The sequence below is a fragment of the Dendrobates tinctorius genome, unplaced genomic scaffold (genome assembly GCF_039654945.1).
Source record: "Dendrobates tinctorius isolate UK_male_01 unplaced genomic scaffold, ASM3965494v1 ptg000243l, whole genome shotgun sequence".
Classification (NCBI taxonomy): domain Eukaryota; kingdom Metazoa; phylum Chordata; class Amphibia; order Anura; family Dendrobatidae; genus Dendrobates; species Dendrobates tinctorius.
Window position 1 is genome coordinate 12523603 of NW_027361910.1, and position 23720 is coordinate 12547322.

The 23720-nt window shown below is 47.8% G+C and overlaps 2 protein-coding genes across 3 annotated transcripts in view; one reads left to right on the forward strand and one right to left on the reverse strand.

Annotated features, from left to right (window-relative positions):
* Window positions 1–4211, reverse strand: part of GLT1D1 (glycosyltransferase 1 domain containing 1) — a 228622-nt gene extending 224411 nt beyond the window's left edge. For both annotated transcript variants that reach the window (XM_073557074.1, XM_073557080.1), the window contains exon 1: window positions 4085–4211. The gene's annotated coding sequence lies outside the window, so the exon portion shown is untranslated. The remainder of the gene's footprint in view (window positions 1–4084) is intronic.
* A 201-nt stretch (window positions 4212–4412) lies between these two features.
* The window catches only part of SLC15A4 (solute carrier family 15 member 4), a 31424-nt gene continuing 12116 nt past the window's right edge, over window positions 4413–23720 (forward strand). The window contains exons 1-6 of the mRNA XM_073557083.1: window positions 4413–5045; window positions 11454–11740; window positions 12544–12706; window positions 13181–13252; window positions 16001–16169; window positions 16639–16794. Of these exons, the coding sequence (XP_073413184.1) occupies window positions 4473–5045; window positions 11454–11740; window positions 12544–12706; window positions 13181–13252; window positions 16001–16169; window positions 16639–16794 (1420 nt within the window). The 5' untranslated portion in view covers window positions 4413–4472. The remainder of the gene's footprint in view (window positions 5046–11453; window positions 11741–12543; window positions 12707–13180; window positions 13253–16000; window positions 16170–16638; window positions 16795–23720) is intronic.

Here is a 23720-nt window from a genome sequence, read left to right on the forward strand (position 1 = left end):
CGTTCGCCGACACACTGCGGCGTCCCACTTCAACTTATGCTCCGGGCGGTTTTGCCGCCCCCATTGTCTCCCACGTGTCCCTTCTTAAACCTGGCGATCTTGCCGCCTCTGATACCTTCCACGTGTCCCGGTTTTATGTGTCACCTACCGGGACATCAGACTTGCCTTCGGACGAGTCTGAGGCCTATGCCTCTGATGGGCACAGGGTGGTGGATTGGAAGGCTCAGAGAGGAGGGAACCCTAGGAGGGGGGGTAATGTTAGGCGTCAGGTTTCTGCGTCTGCTCTGCAGGAATCCAGAGCCTCACATTCTGCGGTCTCCTGCTGTCTTTCTACTGCAGAGGAGATTACTTTGCAGCAGACCGCTCCAGAGACTAAGTCCCTCTGTGCTCCTACTGGGCATGCTCACGAGACGATCTCCCATTGGAGATCGGGAGTCATGTGCCCAGGTCCTGTTCCAGATCTCATTGGTCCATCTCGGAGATCTGGAAGGTCCCACACAGCTATAAAAAGTGCGCATGGCCATTACGCCATGCGCTAATATAGTCTATACTTGCTATGTGTGAATAGTGACAGATGCATGATTCTGGTGACTGACTCATTTGAAACCCCTTCCCTCTGATAATATGCATGTGGATAGGGAATTAGTTTAGTAGTTAGCGCCAGTCAGTGGCAAGCCTTAAGCCACTGTGCTCACAGCACCGCTAGCGTCCGACATCGCGCTTGCTTTTTGGCGGTCGTCGAGCGGCAGTGTCCTACGCCGCGCTGCAGTTGCAGCCCTCCTTGGCGTCCGCAGAAGCGACGCCGCACACACGGTAGGTCTAGAGGGACGTAGCTCCTCTGTCTTGGGTCCGGCTCCTGTGACCAGTTACCGTGTGTGCATCTACCTGAAGCCTGTGTCACTAACAGGTTCAGCGTCTTGTATGTTTTTTGTTGCGGCACCTCTGTGTGTGAACAGAGGCCGCTCTGCGCACTCCGGGTGAAGTTTAACCCGTGTGCATCATACCGCCATATTGCTTGTCTGCCACCACTTAGCAGCAATCATACCACCTACTGCACGGTGGACCCCGAGAGGTGAACGCACTTTATTATTATTTTATCTGGTGTGTTCCGCCATTCCTAACAGGATTGCAGGCAAATAATAATTCATGGAAATGTGTTTTTCAATGTATTTCATGTTTTGAAGATTTTTATATCAATCCAAATCCAGCTCTGGGGCTTCTTCCATTGACCTCTCTTCATTTAGCACCTCCTCTACCGACAATAATGTTGCATTTAGGAGAGCTGCTGGTATATGGAGGGAAAAAAGTTCCCCTTCTATGGACTAATTGGGTTCAATACATCAAGACTGACGTTGCTTATGCTGGTCTTGATGAGGAGGCTTGATGGTGCCGATGCTCCTGATTCCTGAAGAGGCATACGGTATTTCTTGTGTGCGTCTTGCCAAAAAAGATTTTTGGCATAGCTGACACCACTGCTAGTCATGTCCCAGTCCCACCCCACTTCCAGATCCCTTTTGGAGCTGGGCGAAAAGGGCATGAGAACCTCAAAAGTCACATAATTTTAGCACAGTCACCAATTTTGGCTAAATTATGCAACTTTTCAAAACTCTTTACACGTAGAATCTTTGGTGAACGATTAGGGGTCTTGCTTGTCCTTATCTGCTCCCAATAGAATGAAATCATTATTTTGAAGACGGAGATTATGGTGAACTAGTAAATGGAATTCAGCAATTTCTTTATCAGGTTGAACTTTAGTTGTAACTGTCTCAGGGCTCCTGTAAGACAATGTTACTATTTACACCCAGATGTCTTATTCACCCACATGATCATATACAATGTTATAGTTTGAAACATTTCAATAAAAAAAATTTTTTTAAAAATATATATAATTTATGTTGGGTGAAATAACTTGTTAAAATTTGAAGAATACATATTTTATTTTTATAAAAAGTAAGCTAAATCCTTCCCTCCGCAGCCAGTGTTGGTTTTGTCAGCGAGAGGAGCTGGCATTTTATCGCCCCATCGGGCACCTCAGATTGAAATGCTTATCACACCTCATTGCAGAGGGGGTCTGCTACCTGGTGCACGCTATGCTGTACAGCTCCTTAATATTCTGAGCCAAGTCTTCTGGATTAAGTCTTGTATATCCATCTAGTTTGACCTCAGCCTTTTTCCTAGTCTGCGCCAGTGTGTAACGCCTGACCTCCTGGACTCTGATCTGGCTATCCCTGACTCCACTTTTCCCTGTGTGTGGATACAGTGGACAGTGCTGGACAGTGACCGATAAAGTGGACAGTGCTGGAGATAGCGAGATGGTCCCGAAAACAACGGGACAGACCCAGATACAGCAAGACTGTCCCGGATATAATGGATAGGGCAGGATACAGAGGGTTGGTCCCGGATACAGCAGTGTGGGATACAGCAGACAGTGTGGGATGCCCCCGGAAACAGCAGACAGTGCCAGATACAGAGGGACAGACTAAGATACACAGGACAGTGCCGAATGCAGCGGACAGTGTGGGATACAGCAGGACAGTACTGGACATAGCAGGAGGACAGTGACTGATAAAGTGGACAAGGCTGGAGACAGCGAGATGGTCCCGAAAACAACGGGAGAGACCCAGATACAGCAGGATACAGTGTGGATGCCCCCGGAAACAGCAGACAGTGCTGGATACAGAGGGACAGACTCAAATATATAGGACAGTGTGGGGTACAGCAGGACAGTGTGGGATACAGCAGGACAGTGTGGGATACAGCAAGACAGACTCAAATACATAGGACAGTGTGGGATACAGCAGGACAGTGTGGGATACAGCAGGACAGTGTGGGGTACAGCAGGACAGTGTGGGGTACAGCAGGACAGTACCGAATACAACTGGACAGTGACTGATAAAGTGGACAGTCGGACAGTGCTGGAGACAGCGAGATGGACCTGCATACAGCAGGATGGTCCCGGCTACAACAGAACAGACCCAGATACAGCAAGACTGTCCCAGATATAATGGATAGTGCAGGATACAGGGGGATGGTCCTGGATACAGCAGGACAGTGTGGGATACAGCAGGACAGTGTGGGGTACAGCAGGACAGTGTGGGATACAGCAGGACAGTGTGGGATACAGCAGGACAGTGTGGGGTACAGCAGGACAGTGTGGGATACAGCAGGACAGTGTGGGATACAGCAGGACAGTGTGGGATACAGCAGGACAGTGTGGGATACAGCAGGACAGTGTGGGGTACAGCAGGACAGTGTGGGGTACAGCAGGACAGTGGGGGATACAACTTTACAGTGACTGATAAAGTGGACAGTCGGCCAGTGCTGGAGACAGCGAGATGGACCTGCATACAGCAGGATGGTCCCGGCTACAACAGAACAGACCCAGATACAGCAAGACTGTCCCAGATATAATGGATAGTGCAGGATACAGGGGGATGGTCCTGGATACAGCAGGACAGTGTGGGGTACAGCAGGACAGTGTGGGGTACAGCAGGACAGTGTGGGATACAGCAGGACAGTGTGGGATACAGCAGGACAGTGTGGGATACAGCAGGACAGTGTGGGATACAGCAGGACAGTGTGGGGTACAGCAGGACAGTGTGGGGTACAGCAGGACAGTGTGGGGTACAGCAGGACAGTGGGGGATACAACTTTACAGTGACTGATAAAGTGGACAGTCGGACAGTGCTGGAGACAGCGAGATGGACCTGCATACAGCAGGATGGTCCCGGCTACAACAGAACAGACCCAGATACAGCAAGACTGTCCCAGATATAACGGATAGTGCAGGATACAGGGGGATGGTCCTGGATACAGCAGACAGTGTGGGATACAGCGCAATGGACCTGGATACTGGGGGACAGACCCAGATACAGTGGACAGTGCAAAATTTGGGTCTACACCCTGCAGTCTCGGGGTCTGCGGAATGTCCCTCCCTGCCCTTGCTGACATCTCCTGCCAGGGTGGAGCAATATGACAAATGGGTGTGGCTGGGGTGCCCGCCTGGTTTCTCCCTCTTTCTGTTCTATAGAAGTTGGGGGCATACTGTGAGCTGTGTACATGAGCTGATCACGTGACCTCTCACCCTGTATACAGGACATGTCTGGCAGCAATCTTCCACAGCGCACTGCTGTGCTCCGTCCGCGCACCTGGGGTCCTCAGTCACGTGATCTCTTGTGTATGTACTTTAAGGCTCATCCTAATAACATCACATGACTTCCACTGCTAACAACCAATGAGCGACCTCAGCCAATGACATTTCAGCACTGTGATTGGAGGGGCGTGGCTGCAGTCACGAGTGCGCGAGTATAGGGAGCGGTCATGCGGCAGGTGGGCGGGGCCAGGGCTATGATTGGAGAATTAATCGAGAAGTGGGCGGGGTTATGGGTACTTCGTGACGTGGGCGCCGCACATTTCCTGTGTGGGGAGCTGTTCTGGGCTCCCGTACATGAAGCGCGGTGCTGACCATTGGCATGGAGGACACTAGTGAGCGGAGCCCCCTGCTGGGCAGCCGCCCGGAGGCCGCTCCGCTGGTCCTGGGCTCGGTGTTCTCGGGCCGCCGTCTGGCCTGTGCTGCGGTGCTGCTGTCCGAGATGCTGGAGCGAGTGGCCTTCTATGGGATCACATCCAACCTTGTGCTGTTCCTCAATGGGACCCTGTACAACTGGGAGGGCACCCAGGCCAGCGAGGCCCTGCTGCTGTTCATGGGCATCACCTACCTGGTGTCTCCGTTCGCCGGGTGGCTGGCGGACGCCCTGGCCGGCCGCTTCTGCACCATCCTCCTCAGCATGGTGCTGTACCTGCTGGGCATGCTGCTCTTCCCGCTCATCACCTACCCCGGCACCCGGCCCGCCTTCTGCGGGGACATCGCGATGGTTCCGGTGGAGAACTGCACGACCCCTAATGGCACCGAGAACGGCTCGCACATCCCGTGCCACGAGCAGACGCCCCGCTACTGCGGCACCCCCTTATTCATCGGCTTGGTGGTCGTGGCGCTGGGGGTGGGCGCTGTCAAGGCTAACATCACTCCTTTCGGGGCCGACCAGGTACGTCATGCCAGGCCACGACTGTGCCAGTGTTCGGGGTGCACTATGTACCGGGCCCCCCACTGTATACCAGGACTTCCACACTCCATGGTATACGGGGTGCACCTTATATACTAGACCCCCTGTGTATGGGGATATGGGGCATGCTCCTTGTATGCTGGGCCCCCCGCTATATATCATGGTGTCCACACTCCATGGTATATGGGGCACACCCTGTGTACTGGGGGCCCCCCTGTGTATGGGGGACACGGGGCGTGCACCCTGTGTACTGGGGGCCCCCCTGTGTATGGGGGACACGGGGCGTGCACCCTGTGTACTGGGGGCCTCCACGATATAATCTGCTGCTACTCTGCACTATAACAATCTGGAACTGGGGGGAATATGAACTTATTTTAACTTTGAATGAATTTGGGGGGGCTCTGCTGTGTTTGCCAAAAAATAACTCGTCCACAGGGGTTGACGACCTGTCACACACTTAATGCATGTAGAGATGTGACTTTCGGCCCAATATATCTTTTACGCCCTCGTATCCTCTGCCCAAGCAGTCGTGTGCGCTCTGTAGAGATGTCTGGTACCTTTTCCCGCAGAGGGCTGGGCGTTATTTTGGAGTAAAATGCACTGGGGGAGACCTGCGGGTTGCCCGGGGGCGTCTGTGCTGGACACTGCCTGGCATGAGAACAATGCCCGTCTAGGGTTTAGTCACTTCAGCTTTGTTGTACTACTTATTAATTCTCTACTTTCTGTTCCTGTCACTGCTGGGTCTTTCTGCTCTGGGGGAGGGGGATGTCCTATTAGGGGATCTGCTCTCATCTTCAGGAGTGTACGGTGTTGGCGGCTGGCTGCAGGTGTGCACACGGCTGATCAGTCCTCCATCGAGGGTTGTCTGAGGTCAGTTGTCCTACAGTCATGAGGAAAACTAAGTGCTCGCTCTTCAGAGATTTCAGTGCAGGGGCCGGGCACCGTCCTAATGCTGTTAAGCTGCGTGTTAACCCTGTATTTGCAGGTTACTGGCTTTACTTGATGTGACAGCTTCCGTTTAAGGTCTCAGCCTACGATCAGTGCCCATAAATCTGCTTTTTCCTAAGCGGCAGCATAATCTAGCATTCCTGTGGTTCATCATGGTGGGTTGTGGTGAGAAGGCTCTCCTGACATCACCAGTCATGAGAGATGCCAGGGGCTTTATGCACAGAGCTGCTCGCCTGTATGTGGTTAGTTATGATTTGTCCAAGATCTTAAAGGAAAATTCTTCATCATGAGACTTTACTTTCTATTATACTAGCATCCCCTATTTTCTTTACCAACTACCTTGCTTTTAGCTTCAGAAAATACCCAAACTTTCCTAACTTATCTTTATGATCAGTGGGGGTCTGCCTTGTGGGACCCTCGCCACTCTGATGAATGAAGACCTTTTGTTGGTATAGCACTGTGACCCTCTTTCCTCTGTTACAATGGTGCTCCTGGCCACCGGCTGTGCAGGAGATCCACAGCTGCCACCATTCGCCTCAGTCTTCATTCAGGATACGATTGGAAGTGTAATATCTTGAAGTTGCCCGATCCTGAGCCATGCTGTCACATACCACATGATTTAGTATTTGACCTCAAGAACTGGGGGTCTTGCACTATTCCCTCTTCCACCAAAAGTTGTGTGGGTTGCATCTTTGTGAGGGGAACTGTAGCTACCACTTCATAATAAGATTTAGTGATAATTCTCACCATGACTTGCCATTATTACGTGACCACTTTTGTTAGATCCTTATAGGTCTAGAAGGTTTCCTGCAGGCTAGGTGGGAGAAACTGACACTACTGAGTGGCACCAAACACAACACACGGCAGAAAGTCACTTCTCTTTTTCAAGGCACCAACTAAGAAAGAAGTTCCCCTTGCCCCTCCACCGTGAACTCCACCACACAGACTGGTTTTGTGTTGTCTTGACAGTCTGGAACCTCACAGTGCTAGCGCAGGAAGTAACAGATTAGTCATAGGGAGTAGTAAATGAATTTTTATAACAATATGATATACTTGTATTAATTTGTTACACACACTGCAAGTTAGGTGCATGAAGTAGGCTCAGGAGTTCTGCCCACTCCTCTACAGTCCTCTGGATGGGGAGGGCCTGTTGCTATGGAGGGCATGTTTAGAGTAGGAGGTTACGACTAGTTCTCATTTCAATGCCGTAACCAACCCCCCCTTGGACGTTCTGTGCAGAATATCTAGAAAACCGTGCAAACTAGTGTCAGAAAGAAAATTACTTATTGTCATGATTCTGCAGCCCAGATATGTACTGAGACTATGTGAAAAGCCTGGACAACCCCTTTAACCCAAAATTAACACATGACTGTAAAGGTTGGTATAAAAGACCAACAGTCAGTCATTAGAAACAAACCTGCCAGCAGGACTTGGCTAATTAACCTACACTGTCAGGTCGCCAATGTTGTTCTGTGAATGAGGATGAATGAACTCATGGAGATCAACATCCAACACTGCGGAGACACCATCACATGTTTTTCAACGCAGTGATTCTAGAGCAATGCCCCCATCCCTTATGGGAAATATGTAAAAACGTACAAAACACAAGCCGCAGAGACACCATATGTTTCTCAACGCAAGCAATGACTAGCCAGGTCTTTCCCCGGGAAGGAACAACCACGGGAAGGGCAGTCACCAGTGAAGGAAACCACCTATGCCAAAACATGGTATCCATATGGCACGGTTTTCTAGATATTCTGAACAGAACGTTCATTCATCCTCATTTTTCAGTCTTTTACTAGGCATTGCGCCTACTGGCCAGTTTCCTACTTCACACGGAGGGGCAATACCCCAAAACAGCTCTGTGGATGGATACCATGTTTTGGCATAGGTGGTTTCCTTCATTGGAGACTGCCCTTCCCGTGGTTGTTTCTTCCCGGGGAAAGACCTGGCTAGTCATTGCTTGCCAATGTTATAATGACTTAAAATGATACCTGGGGTGAAGAAATCAGTTGTGGTTCTTGTGCAATCAGTGTTAGAAGTCTTGAGTTATTGATATGCTCATGCTCCGGGTCTGGACTGTAGGCAGTCTTGTCGTCCTGCTCTAGGCCAGAGAAACTAAGGCAAGACCTGCACACAGGCGGTCCCGAAGCACAAACATGTTCCTAGTCATAGAGACAGACTGTTTGTACTTCGGGATGGCCTGTGGGCAGTTCTTGGTTTCTCTGGCCTAGAACAGGAAGATAAGACTCTGCCTACAGTCCCTCCCTGAAGCCCAACCACCTCTGAGGAACATGTGTGTGTGTGTGTGTGTGTGTGTGTGTGTGTGTGTGCTTCTGAGGCAGCCTGTGGGAAGGTCTCTCCTTGGTTTCTGTTGTTTGGAGCAGGACAATAAGACTCTGTTCACAGTCTAGCCCCAGAGCATGAGCATATAACATTCTCAACCTGACTTCATAGTTCACTTAGCAAAATTCTGCTGACAGGTTCGCTTTAAATGATGCCTTGGGCTGAAATGAGCTGACCTTGTTTTACATTTTAGTGTGAAGCCAAACTTATCCCCAATGGGTCTCCTGAACTTGACCTCCTCATAGGCTTATAAAAACTTCCCAACTTTGAAAGATTAGACTGAGGGACACATACTGTGATTTGGCAACTTTGATTTTCCAGTCAGTAACTCTACCTCCTCCTTTATATGCAGCCACACAGATATTGCTCCTAGTGAAAACAGTTATTGTATCTGCACAATATGGTTGCACACCCATGGCCCATAGAGAGCCCCCCCCCCTCCCTATAAACACAGTATGCTGCCCCTACAATGTACACACCCTGCATGTGTCCTGCTCCTCTTCTCGGCTGCCTAGCCAATGGATCTCTCCTCCACTATTTAGTCTCTCAGAATCTTGACTGACTGTCCTGCCAGGACCGTCACACTCTGAGAATGTCACAACTAAACATCACAATGGACCCAAAGCACCACAGGGTCCTGACTGGATCATTTGCCTCTATGTAGACTGGAGAAGAGATCTGATGGTTCCCAGCCCCATCCTTCTATTCAGCAGTGTCTGTCCTGAGAAGACAGATGCAACTGAAGTCATGACATAACACTACTTCCAGCAAGACAGTGGGACGGCTCCCCAAAGTGCGGACTGTCCTGGATCCGGGATGGTTGGATGAAACTGTGCATATGAGGCTGTCCTGTTTGGGTCAGGAGATGTGTGTACTTCTGACTCCGGTCAATTACACCCCTGCGTCTAATGCACATAGAACTATACAATTTCTCACACAGAAGTGCTAACTATATCCTGTATCGGATCACTAATTCTTAGTGTACAACCTCTTTAAGAATGGGAGATGTATCAGTAAAGTGTTTTATGTATTTCTATACACTCAGCAGGTATTTAGGCCCCATTAGGGTTCAGAGCTGGCTATCACTCCTGCAGTCCTGGTGTTGTGATTAGAGGGGCAACATCATGGCAGCAGTGCACGTCCCAGCAATGGCCATCAACCTCCACTGAAGCTCTACGGTCGGTGACTGGCTAGAGCCGTGAAGAGTTGGTGCAATGTCACCTCTGGTCACAACACTGGGACTACTGCAGCAGGAGATGGCGCTCGGCACTGGACGTGAGTACCTGAAGAGTTCACTTTATGTTCTTTTCACACTTTAATAAAGGAGGTGTCCATGTTGGGTATCCTGGGGTTGGGGGCTACCTGGCCTGTTCCTTATGACTGCAGTATGTCTGCACTGGCTGGTGCTAGCACTCTCCTGATGAGCAGGGGAGAAGGCACTTACATTCGGCTCACTTGTCACTGCTACTGCTTGAGCTACATGTGGCTCATAAGCAACTGGGTCGGGAGCCCCGACTTGGTGTACAGCTGTGGCCTTTGTACTTGATTCTTATAAATCCCATGTTTCCAGTCCAGGAGGCGCTCCTGTTGGTGGTGACATACAGTACAGAGAATATTCTGATATCTAAACATTGTTCCTACAGGAGCTTTTGTCATCCAGTTGGTCTTTGCTGTCAAAGTAGAAGGGGGGGGGGGCGTCTTGCTCCATCTCCAGGGTGACTCATCCCAAAGTTGCTTGGAGATGAAGTCGGGGCTCTGTGCAGGTCGGACACGTTCTTCCACACCAAACTTGCCTAATTTTTCCTATGTGGATCTTGCGTTGTGCACTGGGGCACGGTCATAGGGAACAGAAAGGCTTTCTCAAAACTATTTCCATAAAGTTGGAAACGCATAACTGTCCACAATGTCTTGACATGCTCAAGTATGAAGATTTTCCTTTGAAAATAAAGGGCTGGGGCCAAATTCTGAATAACCACTCCATAGAATTATTCCTCCTGCCATCAAGCTTGCCAGTTGGCACAGTACAATGTAGTCAGGCAGGTAACGTATTCCGTGTTTCCCAGGCCCCCTTCCATCAGAATGGCTGAAGTGTGATTTACCATTCGATACTGTCCCAGTGTCTGTATCCTTTACACCAGTTCATTGTGCTTGGTGATGTAAGGCTTTCATGTAGCTGACCAGACTGGTAAACCTAGGCAACAAAGCGCCTAGCACACCATTTTACCACTTGTATTCCTGTTTATGTTCAGAGTATCTGCTAGTCTTCTACATCATGCACCTCGGCACTCAGTGACCCCCCCCCCCCCCCCCCCTCCGCTGTGTAACTTCACGTGGCATCTGCTTTGTGGCTGAGCTGCTGTGATTCCTAAATTCTTCCACTTTCCAATAATGCTCAGTTGATTTAAGAAATTTAATGAACTGACACTTTGCGGTGGTGACCAATTACAGACCTGCGTTCCAGTTCAGTGAGCTCTTTAGATCTGTCTAATTTCCCAAGTGTTAGTAAGGGCAGTCTGCATGGTGAGGAGCTGATCTCATAGATCTGTCAGTGGGAATGAATGAAGAACCTGGCTCCAATGTTACATCCCAATGCATGATAAAGAGATCTATGTATCTGATCGTACAGGCATGGTGGTCGCTCAAGGAGTGGAACTGCCGAGTGGACTCATGATAGAGCAAGAAATGATGTCAGACTGCAAACCTCACAAAAATCTAGACCCTATTTGTTTGTGTGGCCTGTTGAAATTTAAAGGCTTGCCTGGTATTTTGCCAACTGTGCACTCCTGACTCCTTACAACGGGCCTTGTCAGGGTTCTCAGTACTGCCGATGAGAGCGGGCAGTCATGTTATTGCAAGTGGTGTTTGCATACATGCAGTCACATGCTGACTAGACAGGCTTTGCCCCTCTCAATATGAAAATCACTGGCAGTCATGTGACAGTCTGCTCCTGCCAGCAATATGGGAGAGTGCTGATGGAGCACACACTGTAAAGCCGTGCTCTGATGGCGTGTGGTTGTTTTTTGTTTTTTTTTTGGGGGGGGGGGGGGGGCTGTCCAATCAATAATGTTTCAATATGGTCTGCTTCTTTTTGCTTAGGTGAAGGACCGTGGACCAGAAGCAACGCGTAGATTTTTCAATTGGTTCTATTGGAGCATAAACCTGGGGGCCATCATCTCTCTTGGTGGGATCGCATACATTCAGCAGAACATCGGATTTCTCACTGGCTATATAATTCCCACCGTCTGCATTGGGGTTTCCTTCTTGGTGTTCCTGTGTGGGAAGACTGTTTTTGTTACCAAGCCTGCTGACGGCAGTGCCTTTACTGACATGTTCAGGATCCTGGGCTATGCCTGCTGTAAAAGGAGGCCAGCAAGCCAGAGGCTGTAAGTGAAAGACTGGTCTGTCTGTGTCCAGGCTAGTACAGATGTATGTGTGGAGGGAGTTATGCAATGTACATACTGCTATATGGAGAAGGATGTGCCCAAGTATATAATCTTCACGCACACTAATCGGGAGAAGAGTAGAAATCAATCCATCTAAAGGGCTCGTCCAGTCTTGGGACAAGTCAGTCTGTGACATCTGATGGCTGAACCATGGCACTTCCACAGTATTGCCAGCACAGCCATCTGCCGACTAGACTTGGCTAGCTTGTCTCAAGCTTCTATCAACAGAAGTGAAAGCGTCTAGTCTGCATGTGACTGCTCGTACTGGCAATCCCAGGAATTGACTGGTCCTTTTTTGCCATTGGCCTAGAGATGACTTATTTGACAGTTTGAGCTTTTACAGCATATATGTATACCATGCCGACAGAGGTGCTCGCTTGCTAATTCAGTCTGCTATTCACTGTGACACACAAGATTTTCTAAACTTGGTGTGATTTGGCTTTTGCAGCCCTTATTCTGCTGAGTAACCCTGCATCAGTCAGTGGGCTTACCTGTCATCAGGGTCTCTAACCCTTATCTGCTCTTCTTCGTATTTGTCATAAAGCCTGCATTCAGATGAGCACATCAGCCAAATTTGCTGAGCGGTGTTCTGTAGCTGGCTATGTACTGTGATGTATAGAGGCTACAGAAGCTGAATGGGGAAACTCTTAATCTCCTACCAAAAATTAACTGAAGAAAATACCCATTGTTCTTGTTTGTCTTGAGAACCAATACTTTTATGTTATTTCTTTGTGAACGATCAGGCAAAGCAATGGTTCCCAAAGGCAAAGCCCAGGCATCTTGGACATGGCCAAGGCTTCACGTGGTGGACCGTTCCCTGAAGATAAAGTAGAAGATGTGAAGGCCCTTGTGAAGATAATACCAGTTTTCTTGGCACTTATTCCTTACTGGACGGTGTATTTTCAGGTGTGTACCGCCATCCCTGCCCCGGCATGTCACCTCCTAGCCTGATCACCAATAATATAATGTCCTACATGGCCATGTAGTCTGATATGTGCTCTGCGCTCGTCTAATTCTTTAGGCCAGTGGTAGATTGTACAGTGTCATAACTGACTTATTGGACGTTCTGGGAAACGCTTCTCCTAACCTTGCTGAGCAATTTTTGGTTTTAGCCTGAGTCTGAAAACCTGCTATTCCCTGCACAGACCTTGATGAGGATGGGCTTCAGCTTCTGGATGTACACCAGGATATTTTTTTTTCACTCACTTGGCATAAACAATATAAATTTCCAGGCTTTTCATTATACTGTACATTGATTTAAGACTTTTTTTTTTTTTTTTTTTTTTTGTTCATTTAAATATTAACCTGGTAGCCATTAAGGTCGTGCCCACAAATTCATATATCTATCCAAATACTGACCATGTGTCGTCTCCCTTTCAGATGCAAACCACATATGTCCTTCAGAGTCTACATTTGAGAATTCCACAGATATTTAACAGTAAAAATCACACGGTAAGGTTTTGTTTTGTTTTTTTCCAAACTAGCAGTCTATCAATAGAATTGGGGATACACTTCTGGTGGGGGCTGATCACTGGGACCAGTAACTATGCAGAAAGGCAGGTGCCATCTGAATGGCTCAGATGTGTGCATGCGCCACCATTCACTGTTCTAGGTGTTCCATAGTACAGCAGTCGGCTACTTCCAGCAGTCACCCTGGCAATGCAACTGCTAAATATGGGATAATTTGGCTTCTAGGAAAACCCCTGAAGTCACTGCATGTTGGGAATGTTGCCTTAAGATATTGGGGTAAGTGTTGGGGGTGGATGTTCGGCATCACTGGAAATGGAAGTGAGCAACAGTAAGTCTTCCAAAATATAACAATGATCTGGCGCTGCTCACGTCCGGTTGGGAGTATTGTCCACCGTTCTAGTGGATGTCTGCCGACTGTGTACAAGTCAGTATCTGCTGACTTATGACCACTGCAGTACTAATTGGCACCAGACCACCCCTCTGAGGACCCCCTCTTACATGAGTAAAGCTTTCCAGGCCCTCCACATTCAGTAGGCTTGGCTGATCTTATGTTTGAGGCCTCCTGAATGGCAGCAGCTTCTCCTTCTCTGTATAAGGGACACTTTCACGCTCTGCCTGCCCCTAGCTGATGTGTGGCCGTTTTTACAATGTGCTTATTTTATTTATTTTTTTTTTCTATGGAGCGCCTACCAGAAGGACACCCATAACAAACATTGGGGTGGAGGGGACTAATGGTTTGTCAGAAAATCTTAAGGCAGTAGCTTACCAAGAGGAGGCACATAACAATGTTTGTGAATGCCTTGCATTTTCTACCCTCGTATCCAGAAAGTTATTACACCTTGAAGTATAGCAACGTTTCGTGTAACGTACTCTTCGTCAGGCTAAGAGTAGATGTGTGGAATGTCTGTCTTGGATGAAGAAAACTCAGCAGATACACTTTTACCAGAATACAAAGGGATGGAATCACTGTGTGGTCTATGGAACCAGAGGCTGGAAATGACTGGTCAGTAGGAGGGGGTCTGGCGGTACAACACTCGGTGTGTAATGGTTTGGGCTATGTTCCTGCTCCTCTCCGGTACACAATAGCACGGATACATCCCGGTACCATGGCACCATCATGAATCTTTTGTTGCCCACTTTTTTTTTTTTTTTCTTTTTTTTTTTTTCTTCACTTCTGCAATTTGTGCAGGATTGTAGAATATGAAGAGTCGTTACAATCTGGTGCCATTTCTCCTGCCCGTCTTACCAGAACACTTACAGAAGGCCCTGGTGTGAATGAATGTGAAGGGGAGGGGGACGTACATGGATTTGTTTCTTCTGTGGTGAGAAATAGAAAGAGAACCATCGCTGCGCTGAAGGGGTTCTGGTGACACGGTGCATGTACCTGATCTAGTGTCTTCCCGCTCTATAACACTGTGGTCCCATATTCACAGGATTTGATATAAATGAGGGTTTATGTGGGTTCCACCATATGACTTTGGAAGCCCAGCAAGAAGTCAGGTTCTGCTTCCTCTAGAAAGCTCGGGCCCTTCGTTATTACGCGTCACATGTGCAGGTGGTGCAATGGCTACAGGTCTCACAGGGAACCTATGGGGTTTCATGGCAGTATGCTCTAAAAGCAGGAGGAGCTGAGCAGATTTTTTTTTTTTTGGTAAATTTGGTCTTTTTAACCCCTTAATGACCATCAATACGTCTTTTATCTGACCTGAGTTGAGACTAGCCTCCCCATACAAGTAACAATCCAGCAGCTGTCGGCTGTACACTATAGCTGACAACTAGCTGCATCAGCCACGATCAGTGTCACCATCCATATCTGTTTAACCCCTTAGATTCTGCTGCCAATAATGACTACTTCATATAAATGTTTGAGTGTGGCTCCTTCCTCTTTATCCCTATCAGCACCCTGAGATCATGATTGTGTGGTCCTGATGTTTGCCATGGCAATTCACTAGCAAATAGCGGCCTTAGTCTGCTGGCTATAGTAACATGTTCAAAAGTCAGTGACAATTAGGTGGTGAAATCAACTTTTTCATTCTCATGCCACTTTGTTTTCCTGAAAAGCACCTGAAGGGTTAATAAACTGTCTGATAGCAGTTTTCAGTATGTCACAAGGTGTTTTTAAAATGGTATCCCTTTTGGGGGGTTTTCCAATATATAGGACCCCCTAAAGTCACTCCAAACCTGGATAGGTCCCTAAAAAAAAAAAAAAAAAAAAAAAAAAAAAATTGTAAATTTCCTTGAAAAAATGAAATTGCTGCTACATTTTTAAACCTCCTAAAATGCTAATAAAATACAATTTTACAAATGGTGCTGATGTAGAGCAGACATGTGGGAATTAATTTTTTGCTATGGTATGACCGTCTGAATTAAAGGGATAATCACTCAAAGTTTGAAAATTGTTGTTTTTTTTACATTTTTGTCAAGTTTCTGATTTTTTTTTTTGTTTAGGATAATGGTAAATTTAGGTTATTTTTTTATTTAGTATAATGTGTCACGAAAAAACAATTTCCATCACTGAAATTTGTTGTAGCGTCCCAGAGTTATTACCACAAAGGGACACTGGTCAGATTTTTAAAAGTTGGCTCTGTCACTAAGAGGTTAATATAAATCCTATATTTCTGTGCTTGGGCATCTAGGGGGTGGTCTTAATGATGGGCAGGGGTGAGTCATGGCTGTCAATCTTATGGTCACATACTTGGCCTCATTCTTCATGACCCCTATGTGTTGCAGTTCCCAGCCGCCTGGCTCACGATGTTTGATGCTGTGCTTATTTTGATCCTGATACCACTGAAGGACAAGTTGGTGGACCCAGTCCTGAAAAGAAGGGGCTTATTACCCTCATCGCTCAAGAGGATTGCAGTGGGAATGTTCTTTGTAACTTGCTCCGTTCTAGCAGCAGGTAAGTGATGGCATAGATGCTGATACACTGTTTTTTATTTGTTTTTTGTTTTTTTTTTTCAGATATCTGCCCCTGATCTCCCACTGTAGGCATATGTTTGTTCCGTACATAAACTAAACTATATTTGTGACAATCTAAAATACCGGTCATCAGTGTTAAACGAACGTTCTTCATCTTACCATGATCTTTCTAGATTTGCAATCACCAAAGACTTGTCTGAATGTGACTGAAGTGGTGTATGCCCATTGACTCTCACTGATGGACAGATGACGACACTTTCTCCATTGTGCTAGAGAAGGAAGCGACCCCCTGGAATCTTCCCTGGTGTACTAGTGCCCCGTATTTCTGTACAGACTAGTTATGTCTCCCCTACCTCAAAACGCCCAGATGACGATGCCCCCATTACTAACTAAATGAAGCTCTGAGGGAATCCTATAATTGTTCTTCTCCTCTCGTTTCTCATATCCAGGTATTTTGGAAAGCAAAAGATTGGCTGTCGTCAAAGACCATGAACACACCCAGATAATTAGCAATGTCACGTACTTTGCCGCCGACCTCCCCGTATGGTGGCAGCTGCCGCAGTATCTGCTCATTGGGGTCAGTGAAATCTTTGCCAGTATAGCAGGTAAGTCATGGTGAGACATCTGTCAGTGAGCTCTGAGGGGTTGGTCCCTCTCATGGGTAGTGTATGTGAACCCATGCGGCCACCTGCTGGATCTTTGCTGGTTATAGTCCAGCAGTGGCTAGTGAGGGCACGGAATCATCAGTTTTAGGCTATGTGCACACGTAGCGGAACTCTTGCGGAAATTACCATGAGAATTCCAGAATTCCATTCCGCGGGAAAATCGCATTTTAAATTCCTGCGATTTTCCCACGGAAAAACTAGCCTTTTGCAAGCGTAATTAGCTTGCAGAATGCTAGCGTTTTCCAAGCGATCTGTAGCATCGCTTGGACAACTGACAGGTTGGTCACACTCGTCAAACATAGTGTTTGACGAGTGTGACCAACTTTTTACTACTGAGGCCGCCTATGCTGCATCAGTAGTAAAAGATAAAATGTAAAAAAAATAAATGGTGTTATTCTTGCCTTCCGACGTCCCACGCAGGCGTTCCCAGTAATCCTTTGCGAAAATGCCCGCGATGACATACGTTCTCGCGGGATCGTGACGTCTCGCGGTAAATCACGATGACGTCGTGCAAATGACCGCGAGAACGGACGCCATCGTGGGCATTTTTGCAAAGGATTACTGGGAACGAGAGCGTGGAGAGAGGCAGGAAGGCTGCATGGGACGTCAGAAGGTGAGAATAACAATAATATTTTATTTTAATTCTATTTTTTACAGGGATATGGTACCCAAAGCCCGGAGGACAGTCTCCTCTCCTCCGGACCGTGGGTACCATCCGCAATTGTTCTGCTTACTTTCTGCATGGTGCGCACAGCCACAAGCGGGAAGTAAGCAGAACAATGCATTCCTATGGGTTCGGGATCGCTGCGGTTTTTAACACAAAGCGATTCCGCCGCGGTAAAAACGCAGCATTAGCACAGCATTGCGGAATCCCATAGGAATGCATGGGATACTTTTTCGCGGTAAAATCGTGCGGTTAAAACCGCCGCGGAAACGCAAAAAACGCCACGTGTGAACTCAGCCTTAAAATCATTAGATGCCAATCAGTGGTGACTTTGGCACCCAAGTTTGACAGAGGGCACAGTCTCGCAATGGATTCCAGGTCTACCATATACTGATTCCTATTAAGCTGTACAGACGAGCTGGGCGGAATGGCTGTCGGTCAGATGAGCTGCGCTGTGTATTGGCACGAGGAGACTCATTAGTTACTGCTGTCTGCTCTGTGCCTTAGGAGCGAAGGCTGAGGTTTTCATAGGTCTGATGCAGACCTTGTGCTGTGCTGCTGCCTGCAGGATATGAGCGGTACTGCAGCGTGTCATATCACATTGCTACACAAATGCAGACGCTCCAGCCTGTAGGGCTTATTACAGATCACACCGGACTGTTCGGATTCCTACAGACATGTTCTCCAGTGAAGCCTTTATTCTGTGTACAGGGAAGTGAAACCAGATGCCCAGCCCTGTAGAAATCATCAGATGCTGCTAACTAGTTTCCATTTTCTTTACCTGGAGTGCAAACATCCCTTATTATATATTTTTTTGTTTTTTTTTTTTTGTTTTTTTTTTTTTTTTTTGTGTAACCCATGTCCAAAATGTGTAAATGTATATTATAGACTGGCATAGACATGCTTTACATCCCTGCAATGTTCTAGCAGAACTCTGGTTTAATGTCAATATTTTCATGGCTTAATATACTCCTGCTTAGTTGTGATAATTCTACATATTGAGCTTTGACCACTTCACTACTAGGACTCCATGTAGGAACTTCTTGTTTTTTGCTTTTTTTTTTTTTTTCAGCATTTTTTCCACACCTGCCTATGTTTGCGCGGTGTAATATAAATCGGTGTTTGCTGTATATACACAATCCAACAGTTTGCTAGTGTTATAATTAATGCAGTCAATGTTCACTACCCACTAATTACAAAGGGCAGTCTGCACGGGACTCTGCTCTGTGTGCAGACAGGATATGTGGGACCACCAGTGGTAGTGATCGCCATGCTCTCTGGTAAATGGCAAGTAAGGAGAGGAGCTTCACCTTCCTGACAAGCCATATTACTTTTTGTGTTTTGTTTTTTTTTTTTCAACTGACTACTGTCCCTTATGAGGTAATAACTCTGGAACGCTTCTTTTACCCTTTGCCACAACAGCACCCACTGGAGGTATCGGATCCGCCCCATTTGGAACAGGAAACCCTACAGGAAAGATAAAGGGGGCGGTCCGCCTTTCCTCCTCAGTTTTGGTTTCCTATTCCAAACGGAGCCACGATATCCTTCAGGAAAGAATACCTGGGCCAGGCATGCCGCCTGTGCAGTCTCCTTGGGAACGGCAGGGGCTGCGGTCCAGAGGCAGCGTCGGGGGAGATTCCGTTAGACGGCTCCCCCCTCATCTGGTGAGTGGAGGGTGATGACGGGGTCCGGGGAGGGCCGCCCCGTCTCACCTAGGAGAGCGCCGGCAGGCACCGGGACGCACCGCTGCCGGGAGCGGTAAGAGCGCCAGTGGCGCAGAAGAAAAAGAGTATGGAGGTCTCCTTTTTGGATGGAGGCGCCAGCGGCGGTGCATGGAGGAGGGGACCGCGTGGAGAGCGGGGCCGCGCAGTGAAGCGGCGCGGTAGCCGGCCGGCGCACAGTCTCCTGACCCCCCCCCCCCCCCCCCCGCGCGGTGATCCCTGGGAGGAGGAGCAACTTCCGGGGGGACGGCAGAAAAAAAAAAAGAGCAGGTTATTTTAACAGCGGCGCAGCTGAGCGGCGATGCAGCAGTGTCGTCCCCAACGGAAGCACACGCTCCAGCGGGGGATTCTGCAGGAGGTAGCTCCACCAGGGACCGCAACACCGGCCGCAGGAATGAAGCAGGAGAATCAAGGCCTAGGACGTCTCAGCCATCTGATCCGGTAATATAAGGCTTCACTGGGTGAGTCTGCAAAGTATATACTCTGCCTACTAAGCTGACCTCTCCTACCCCCCAAATCCCCCCCCCCCCCCCCCCCGCCTTGGTGTCCCCTTCTAGACCAAGAAAAAGGATAAATCCAAGCATAAAGAATGTGTGCTATGCTCGGAACCTCTCCCTGACTCCTACCCTAAAAAGCTCTGTAAACAGTGCACCAAAGAGACAAAGCAAGGGACCGCATTGTCGACAAAGGACATTAGAGCTATAATCAGGGAGGAGATACAGGCTATTAACCACGCCAAAACTTCCTCAGAGACTGGCAGCAAGAAGCAGTTAACCCTCAGCTCAGAGTCAGAAGGGGGGTTAATCTCTGACTCCTCACTAACATCCTCGTCATCATCAGACATGGAGGGACAGTCATGTTTCCCCCTAGACAGTGTGGACAACCTAGTCAAGTCGGTGAGAAGCACTATGGGGTGTGAGGAACCAAGGGGTGCCCAAACCGCACAGGACATAATGTTTGCGGGATTGGCTGAAAAGAAAAGGAGAGCGTTCCCGGTAATACCGGCAATTAAGGCCCTAATAAAGAGGGAATAGGAAAAAAATGACCAAAGAAGTTTTCTCCCATCAGCCTCAAAAAGAAAGTATCCTTTCAGCGATGAGGAGCTATTAAAATGGAACAAAGTGCCAAAAGTGGAAGCCGTTATATCCTCTACTTCGAGACAATCGGCTATTCCAGTAGAGGACTCAGGCTTGTTGGCAGACCCATTAGACCGCAAGGCGGAATCATCATTGAAGAGGTCTTGTGAGTCTACCACGGGTATATTTAAGCCAGCGGTAGCCAGCACATGCACCACTAGATCCATGCTCGTGTGGTTGGACCAGCTGGATCAACAAATCGAGCAAAAGGTGTCCAGAGAAAAATTAAATCCCATTGATAAGGGGGGCAGCTGCCTTTATGGCTGATGCGTCGGCAGACACTCTACGGCTGGCAGCAAGATCAGCAGCTCTAGTGAACAACGCCAGAAGGGCGTTGTGGATGAAGAGCTGGAAGGGGGACGTGCAATCAAAGGCTAAGATCTGTGCAACCCCGTGTGAGGGTGAGTTTCTCTTTGGGAAAGCCCTAGATGAGATACTCGCCAAAGGAAAGGAAGAAGGCGTTCCCTGACTCTTCTATCCCTTTCTATAGGAGAACCTTTAAGAGGCGACCGTTTGGAAGGAGGCAAATGGAAAGACCAAATAGATGGGCCACAAAAGAAGAGAAACAAAAGGGTACCATGTTCAGGGGTCTAACGTTCCAAAGGGAAAATAGAAATTAAAGAATCAGACCCACCTGTAGGAGGTAGATTACGGTTCTTTTATCCAAAATGGGAACAAATATCCTCAAACCCATGGATCTTGAGTATTATTAAAGAAGGAATGAAAATAGAATTCCTTCAAAATCCTTATGATTTCTTTGTCCTAACCCGCCTTAACTCTATGGCCCAACAAAAGGCCCTCGAAGAAGAGATTCGGAGCCTACTATGCAAAGGGGTTTTAGTAGAGGTCCCAGAGGGACAGGAAGGTAGAGGCTTCTACTCTCCCTTATTTTTAATTTCCAAACCAGATGGTACATTTAGAACAATTATTAATTTAAGGAAGCTTAATACGTTTATTAAAAATTATAAGTTTAAGATGGAATCAATCAGATCCACCATAAAGCTTCTCTTTCCAAATTGTGTGATGGCAGGGATTGACTTAAAAGATGCTTATTATCATCTTCCTATCCATAATAGATACCAAAAATATCTAAGGGTCGCAGTGGTATTCGATGGCAAGGTCCGTCATTTTCAATACACAGCCATGCCTTTCGGCCTCTCAACAGCACCAAGAATCTTCACCAAGGTGATGGCAGAGGTGATGGCCTATGTTCGTCAAAGATACTGTAATCGTACCTTACTTAGACGACTTCCTAATAATCGGGAACTCGGATACACAATGTACCGAAAGAGTGGCTGATGCAATCTCGTCTTTGCAGGACCTAGGCTGGATCATCAATGTACAGAAGTCCAGGCTCGTTCCGCAATCCCTCCAGATGTTTTTGGGGTTCCAATTGAACTCCATAACCCAGAAACGTCTACTTCCGCAGGTAAAGATTGCACTAACAAAAGAAAAAGTAGAGGCAGCCATAGATAGACCACGCATGTCTCTGAGAGGGGCAATGTCGCTATTGGCGTCGCTAGATTCCTGTGCCCCTGCAGTTCGGTGGGCCCATTATCATGTCCGCACACTCCAGCATCAGATCCTCCAGGAGGAGAGGCGACATGGTGGTCACCTCGAGAGTAAGATAACTCTAACGCAGGAGGTCTTGACTTCTCTGGAATGGTGGTTAGAGGATGACCATCTATCCTCAGGAGTCCCATGGGTCATAGTACCATCTAGTATCCTGACCACCGACGCTAGCCCCCAAGGCTGGGGAGCCCATATGGGGAATAGCTTTTGTCAAGGAAGATGGAATAGAGAGGAAAGAGAATACTCGTCTAATTTAAAAGAACTGACAGCAGTATACTATGCTCTACATTATTTCCTTCCACAGCTCCAACAGAAACATGTCAGGATCCTGTCGGACAACACCACCACAGTGGCCTACATAAACAGACAAGGAGGTACTCGATCAGAGACTCTGATGTCTTCTGCGGCAAGAATCTTAGACTTAGCCGAAAGCAATTTGTTGTCCCTCTCAGCTCTTCATATCAGAGGAGAGGACTATCAAGAAGCAGATTTCTTAAGCCGACACACACTTTGGCAAGGGGAGTGGTGCCTCAATCACCAAATCTTCCAGAACATAGTGGCTCTATGGGGGCATCCTCAAGTGGACCTCTTTGCCACAAGGGAAAACAGACAAACAAAGACCTTTGCTTCCCTGTCTCCAGCAGATCACCCAGACATACTGGATGCCCTTCAGGCCCCATGGAGATTCAAGCTGGCATACGCCTTCCCTCCATTGATTCTCCTGCCACAAGTGATTCAGAAAATCAGAGAGGAAAAGGCGAGAGTAATCCTGATAGCACCATTCTGACCCAAGAGACCGTGGTTCTCGTGGCTACGAATTATGTCAGTGACAGACCCTTGGGTTCTCCCCTCAAACCCTGACCTACTCTCCCAAGGCCCTTTCTTCCACCCTCAAGTGGACAACTTACACTTGACGGCGTGGAACTTGAAAGGCACCTATTAAGATCAAGAGGGTTTTCGCAATCATTAATTACTACGCTCCTGCAGAGCAGGAAGCAGTCTACAACCCAAATTTATAAAAGAATATGGAAGAAATTCCTAGAGTTTCATACAGCAGAAGTCCCGATAGTCCCTATCTTAGAGTTCCTACAAAAGGGAAAGGAATTGGGCTTGTCAGTAAGCACACTGAAAGTACAGGTGTCTGCGTTGGGGGCGCTGTATGGCCATAATATAGCAGGGAATAAGTGGATATCACGATTCATTACGGCATGTGAAAGAATAACTCCAGTTCACATACCCACAATCCCTACATGGGACTTAAACTTGGTGTTAGACGCCCTTACAGAACAACCTTTTGAACCGATAGATACGATAGCCCTTAAATATTTATCATTTAAGACGGCCCTCTTGGTAGCACTGACATCCGCTAGGAGAGTGGGTGATATCCAGGCCCTGTCCATAGATCCACCCTTTTTGCAGGTATATCGGGATAGATTAATATTAAAGCCAGACCCCTCATACCTGCCTAAGGTATCAACAAGGTACCATAGGTCTCAGGAGATACTCCTCCCAACCTTCTTTGAAGATCCCTCCACTCCGGAAGAGCATCAATTCCACACTTTGGACGTCAGAAGAACTGTCCTAAAGTATATTGAAAGGTCCGAGAGCTGGAGGCAGTGTAGGGCTCTCTTCATTTCTTTTCAGGGCCGTAAAAAAGGGTATGGAGTCACAAAAAGCACCATTTCCCGATGGATCAGGGATGCCATTCGTTTAGCCTACTCTGCAAAAAATGAAGAACCTCCGGGAAACATCAGAGCACATTCCACCAGAGCA